The sequence below is a fragment of the Ctenocephalides felis genome, unplaced genomic scaffold, assembly GCF_003426905.1.
Source record: "Ctenocephalides felis isolate EL2017-DRISC unplaced genomic scaffold, ASM342690v1 CF-g0.4_SCAFFOLD_00845, whole genome shotgun sequence".
Classification (NCBI taxonomy): Eukaryota; Metazoa; Arthropoda; class Insecta; order Siphonaptera; family Pulicidae; genus Ctenocephalides; species Ctenocephalides felis.
Genome location: NW_020536999.1, coordinates 31,392,510 through 31,399,250, shown reverse-complemented (window position 1 = coordinate 31,399,250; position 6,741 = coordinate 31,392,510). Strand labels below are relative to the sequence as shown.

At 29.6% G+C, this 6,741-nt stretch overlaps 1 protein-coding gene across 1 annotated transcript; it reads left to right on the top strand.

Moving 5' to 3' along the window:
* The first annotated feature begins 1,690 nt into the window (after positions 1-1,690).
* Positions 1,691-6,535, top strand: LOC113373703 (A-kinase anchor protein 17A). Its single transcript, XM_026613985.1, has 10 exons — positions 1,691-2,284; positions 2,460-2,769; positions 3,026-3,284; positions 3,790-3,997; positions 4,087-4,252; positions 4,327-4,512; positions 4,585-4,689; positions 4,799-5,003; positions 5,513-5,641; positions 5,744-6,535. The coding sequence occupies exons 1-10, from the start codon at positions 1,937-1,939 to the stop codon at positions 6,285-6,287; spliced, it is 2,460 nt and encodes an 819-aa protein (XP_026469770.1). The 5' UTR covers positions 1,691-1,936; the 3' UTR covers positions 6,288-6,535.
* Positions 6,536-6,741: the final 206 nt, after the last annotated feature.

Sequence of the window (6,741 nt, the reverse complement as noted above, 5' to 3'; positions counted from 1 at the left end):
TCCAGTTTCAACAACATTCGTAGATAAGAAACGCTCTTGCAACGATTGATAATATTATCAATCATAATTTTATTGATAATAATTGAGTGATTGAATTATTTACCATATATATATATATATATATATATTTATATATATATATATACATATATATATATACATATACCATACATTATTTACTTGATACAAGTAAATAATGGAATAAATATGATAGAATAAACTTCGTAAAAATGCTACTCATTTAAGTGTGGGCGACAACAGCGACCAGTGCGATTCACAGAACAGAATATTGCGTTAATTATTTCAATTAAAAACATTTTTTAACTAATTTTCAACAATTAATCACAAAGAAACGGTTAGGTAGACTTCACCAACACAGTTAGCAACTGATTTCTTTCAAACCGTTTTTGTACTTTAAAAATCGGTTTTTTGAAGAATTTTTGGCTAAAATGTTGACTATTCGGTATAGCAATTTTTGAGCAAAGGTCGACGAGAGAGATCAAAATTTGGCTCACTCAAAATATATTTTTATAGAGAAATAAGATAAGATTGCACAACGTTGTAAATTGTTTTACGGAATATATAATGAATAATTATCTTCTATATATATAAAAATAAGTCGGGTTTTCCTTCCTGACGATTTAACTCCAGAACGCACGAACCGATTTCGACAATTTTGCATTCGTTGGAAAGGTCTCGGGCTCCGCAAGGTTTATAGCTAAGAAAATTAGTGGTGCATGGCATCGTGCTATTTAGAAAATCGTTGTTTTTCACATGGGCAGTTACACGTTGCCTGCTCACGAGTTGGAAAACCATCCCCTTTGTTTGCGTTAACGCCAGACCAAAAAACAAAAAATATGGTTTACCAAAGAGCACTTCAATGAAACGGATAATTTGCGGATTCACTATCATTTACTTAGAGAAGTTCAACCAGAAAACACTTCATTTTTGCAATCGAAATAAATTCATTACTGTTGTGTAATAATATGAAATTTTTTTCCTTTTCAAATATAAAACATACAAAAAATTGCTTCATCTTTCTCACTAAACCATCTGGAGGCGAAATGGAGTTCGTCGGGTTTGCTAGTATATATATATATATATATATATAATCATTACCGTGTAAAGTAATAAATTTTTTTTAATACAGTTATGAAAATAGCTTTGCATATGATTAAAATAAATCTAATTTTATTTTCTGTCATTATACGAAAACGTTACTGAAAACAGGTATGCTTATTTCTAAACTGTGCAGCAGGTGCAATTTCAGCTTTCAAAATCATCACAATTCAAATCAATTATATATATATACAAATATATATATATATATATATATATATATGTGTGTGTATGTGTGTGCATGTTTTTCTTATTTTTTTAAATTCTGCTAAAAATATTTATTAAAATAAGTATTTGCTTTTTTGTATTATTTCTACAATTTTTCAAGAATTTCTGCTTTATGTATGTTAGATTATGTAAATCTGCACAAATTAATGAAAAAAGTAAGCTGACATGTGTTCAATCAAAATCGGTATACTCACCTGTTTAATTTTGTTAAAATTGCATTTCAAAAGTTGCGCCAATCACGTGATGATTTTTATATCGTCAAGGTGTCAAACTGTGTCAGGCAACTTCATTCCTGTTTGACGTAGGTTGTCAAAAAACTGTCATCATTGCCAAAAGTCAAAAATAACAAGCACGTATCTCTGTTGGGTGTTGTTCAAAGATGTTTCATTTGGTGTTTTAGAATACTAATTTTTTTTTCCTACAGCTAATATATTTACAAATTGTTTAGATAACTTCTAAACATTTGCAAATATGCAGGGTTTTAGAGCTTTGAATGTTCATTTTTCCATAAGTACGTAACCATTTTAGCCAATTCACCATCTATCCATTATAATTTTATTTTGCTTTCACTCACAAAAACATATATAAAATGAATATTCAAAGCTGTAGGAATACTGCGGATGCTGTTCCCTTATATTTACCACAGGGATTATATTTGAAACCTATTGTTAAAATTCATATGTCAGTAAGTTTACCTAACATCAAGTCAGGTAAAAGTGTTTCAAATTGGGAAGTTATGGAAAAAATGAGATTTATGATAGAACCAGATAAATTTACAATATTAAAAGCTACTAATAGTTCAATGGAATTTATAAGATTTGAAGGGGAGATCGAAGATAGAGGTAAACTAAGTAATGTGTTAGCCCGACTGGATGGTAGGCTTTTGAAGCTTACAAATATATCTGACAATCTGAGAGTGAGGGCTGCTGAAGCTAAGGTGCTTAAAATTGAAAAAAATGGTCACTTCGAGTCTCATATTTTCTTTCTTTCCTTCTGGTTTTTCATTAATTTTACATATTTGCAGAATATAACCACTAAACTTTACTTTTTTTATTGATGCTTATTGAATTAACTTTGTTAGTACCATCAATTTAGTTAAAATTGATTTTCAGAGTGATTTTCCTACTCGGCATGACTGGGATTCTTTCTTTCGAGATGCTAAAAATATGAATGAGACAAAGCCCGGAGAGAGACCTGATACAATACATATATCTAATTTACCAACAAAGTGGTTTGTTCATAAAAGTCAAATGAACGATGAAAATATAAAGCCTTCCGAACGCATATTTAGCAAGGTGTTCGAAAGATTTGGAAAAATACGAAATGTGGATATACCTATATGTGATCCTTATAGACATCTCATGAAGTCTCATATGACTGGAATGAAAACATTTAATTTTGACCAAGATACATATTTTGAAGGTAGTTATTAAAAATATTCTCTCTGTAAGATATTTGCTGTTGTATTTTCTATAAATAGTTGATATACGATATATCGATAGATGTTATAGGATTAATAATGCATAATGAGCCTGTAGACATTATTTTTAGTTAACTAATATAATTGCTATAATGATAACTTTTGTAAAAGTGATCTTTAATAAAATTCATTGCTCATTCATAGATATTATAAGTAATAATTAAATTATAGCATTAATTGGAGAATTTCTTTATCTAGGGTATGTGCAATTTGAAGAATATATGGGATTTGTCAAAGCAATGGATGCTTTGAGGGGAAAAAAGTTATTATTTAAAGATGACCATGAGAACTTTGTAATAAATATCAGTGTTGATTTTGATAAAAATAAACATTTAAGTGATGCTTGCATTCGTCGTAGAAAAATAGTGAGAGATCGATTTGTTGCTAGAGATAAAGAAAAGGAAGAACGTGCTCGAAAAGAGGCAGAGGAGGAGAAGAAGAAAGAGGAGAAGGAGAGGTTTGCAGTGTATTTTTATTATAGTTGTAATTTATGATGTATATATATATATATGTATATATATATATATATATATATATATATATATATATATATATATTATTACTGCACTTTTTTGTGTCTTTATGATAAATCATAAACTATATCGTTTAATGGAGTATGCTAGCATTCCCAAAAGAATTGATAAGTGTAAAAGTTTTTTTTGGATCTTAATAATGTGAATCTTTTCATTAACCTTATGTTAAAATTTACTCCCTAACGTCTTACTAAAACTACCATTTTTCCTATTCTAGATATATATGTTCAAAGTTTATTTTTGCAAGTATTAATAATGCTTCCAAGGTAGTATTGAAAGCCTACCTTGATAGCATATGCTTTTAATTGTTTATACTATCTCTACAGGTCTAATAGAAAGATATAAAGAAAATTGTGCTATGAAAAAATGTGAAAATATATGTGTAAAAGTTTTATAAAAGTGTCATATAGTAGTAGGGAATTGTTATAGGCAATTAGTGTTAGAAGCTGAAAAAGCCAAAGAAGATCAGAGGCGTCAGAGGGAAGAACAACGTAAAAAGAAGCAATTAGAATTATTGAAGAAGAAAGAAACTGAAGAAATTAATCAAAAGATAGCGCTAGAAGAAAAGAAGCTTTTAATTACACAACGCAAACTTGAAAGTATTAGACTGCTAGAAGAGCTGTTCAAGAGAATAAAGGTTAATATCAAATTTTTAGTTTGTTATTTATACCCATAATAACTTATAAAATATTTTTATTGTTATTTATATATTTGTACCATATTCAGCTAAATCCAAAATTTCAACAATTACAAGAAGATAAAAGTAAACATAATAAAAAAATTAAAGAAGAAGATGATGAAAAAAGACTTCGAGATGGAATAGTGTCTAAATATAAAATGACTCATGAAAAGCAACTAAAAGAGCAGCGAGAAAAAATAAAAGAAATGGAAGGTGTGAATGTTACTTAAATTTAAAATTTGAAACTATATTTTGTAACTACTTCTATAATTTCAATTCGGTTTTAGGAGCAAATATTTTGCAAAAAATCTTAAAGGAAAGTGAAGAATTAAATCCCTCCTTACGTGAGTCGGTTTCAATGACTTCATTATCATCAGAAAATTCAGAGGATGAAGTTAAAAAACACAAGAAGTCAAAGAAAAAGAAAAAGAAATCAAAAAAGAAAAAGCATAAGGACAGTTCAGATTCTGAAGGTATCTTTTATATTAATTTTTTTTTTACTCATATAAGTTAAAAAACTGTTCTATAATGGTACTAATTTTCAGCTAGTGTTTCCAGTAAAAAGGATAAATTAGAAATGGGTCTTCCGCAAAATCCACCTCCTTGGTATGGATATGGCCCCCCGCCTAATGGCGTTTTTCCTTTTCCAGGTAACACAATACATAATCGATACAAATATAATTCCTGTTTAAATTATTCTATCTATATTAATCCTAGTTTTTGCTATTATAACTGATTAACTAAGTAATTATATTATAGGACCCTTCTTTCCTCCACCGATGATGGGCCGAGGCGGTCCTTTCTATAATAGGCCTTTCAATCCTAATGGGCCTCCTCGTGGCATGAGAGGCATGTATCGGGGTCCTAGAGGGTTCAATCCAATTTGGCGTGGAAGAGGTAGAGGTGGACCAATGAACCATCAAATGCCACCGAATTATTATGATGATGATGATGAATATACCAGGTGCGTGTAATTGTCATTTTTGTTGAAATTAATATGTTTGACATATTTTGCAAATTTAGTCTACAATTTTTTAAAACAAAATGTTTGTTGAGAGGGTGTTATTCCCAAATATTTATTTACAAGGTTTCATTTCTTAGCGCTTTTGATGATGGCTTGTTGACCTAATTTTGTCTTTATCATTAGTTTCTTTACAATATTAACATATTTTTAAATATGTATATGATTTTGAAATAATTGGTTCACTTTAGAGATCAGTAATGAATTATATCGAAACCCCAAAAACTCTTTTCTTGCTTCTTTTTTTATTTGTGTGAAATATCATGTGGTTCAATTTGTGCTAAGATTATAAAAAAAGGATTTTGGTGAAGTTTCAGGACATTCTATGCAAGTACATTATACTTATACATTTTTATTTTAGTTTTGTAATTCTGAAAAGAATGATAAGCTAAAATATGTAAATAATAATTATTTTGTATTTCTTAGATTATGAAATTTTATTTTTATTACAGATACTTCAAGAGAATTTCAGGAACATTATCTGAAGATAAGAGATCATATTCAAGAAGTTACAGTAGGAGTCGATCACGTTCTAGATCTAGATCACGATCTAGAAGGTCTTATTCAAGATCACGATCGAGGTATTTTTCTATTTATTTAAGATAGTAGCGGTTTACTTTTGAGTAAAAATTTTACATATATTATTTAAGGAGTAGTATTTTAGATAGTGTTTGCTATTTCAGAACTCGACGTTCGAGATCACGATCTCGGCGTTCGCGATCGCGATCTCGGCGTTCACGATCGCGTTCGAGACGCTCAAGAACAAGAAGATCTCGCTCAAGATCCAGGAATTCACGATCGAGATCGAGGTCTAGGTCTCGTTATCGTTCTCGATCGCGATCTCGAAGCTCAAGATCCAGACATCGTTCTACCAGATCTCACAAATCGCGATCTAGAAGTAAATCTCACAAATCTCCAGAAAAGGTTTCAATCGCAAATAATTCTAATCACAATAATTTAATTCCTCAACAAGTATTAACAAATAAAGAAATACAAAGGAATGTCATGCAGAACTTAAAAGATAGACAAGAAAAGTCTGAAACCGAAGTTCATAATAATGGATCTAGAGAGTCGAGATCTCCTAGCTATAAAAGTATAGATAGTTCAAAATTTATTTCTCCAAATAGACTTAGGAACAAACGTTCTAGATCAAGATCTTGGTCTTTGCCTCGATCAAGCAACAAGGGAAAAAGATCCTGGTCCAAGAGCCCTAGCCCACACCAGTAATTGTTTTATGAATCGACATTGATTTTTCCATGTTGTCATTTGAAATACATTTATAAAGTAAATACTCATTACGAACAAATTCGTGATCTATGTTCCAAGTTTCATGTTAACGTTGTATAAATGTTAACCTTGTGATAATTGTCATGTGATGGTATTTGCTGCACAAAATAGATGGAATAACATAGGTTTATTTGTATGTAAAATTTTTCGAATTTAATTATGAAGATGTAAAAAGTTGATATAATATAATAGATTTTGTTTATTAAGTTATTTCATTTTTTAAATTTATGGGTTTATAAGCTGTTATTAATTAAACAGTTTTCAAATTACATATCAAACATATTTTACTTAAACTTTCTTTTTTTAACGAAATTTAACATTCTAGGCTGAGTAAAAAAAATTCTCAGAATCGCGATTCGCTCCTTTCTCTTCTCGATTATCTATGCGGCTTTGA

What these genes read in the sequence shown, in the direction of transcription:
- LOC113373703 (XM_026613985.1), top strand. Translation starts at nt 1,937, where the DNA reads ATGAATATTCAAAGCTGTAGGAATACTGCGGATGCTGTTCCCTTATAT. An exon ending in GGACAGTTCAGATTCTGAAG is followed by an intron (nt 4,513 to 4,584) that starts GTATCTTTTATA and finishes ACTAATTTTCAG; the next exon opens with CTAGTGTTTCCAGTAAAAAG. An exon ending in TGGCGTTTTTCCTTTTCCAG is followed by an intron (nt 4,690 to 4,798) that starts GTAACACAATAC and finishes ATTATATTATAG; the next exon opens with GACCCTTCTTTCCTCCACCG.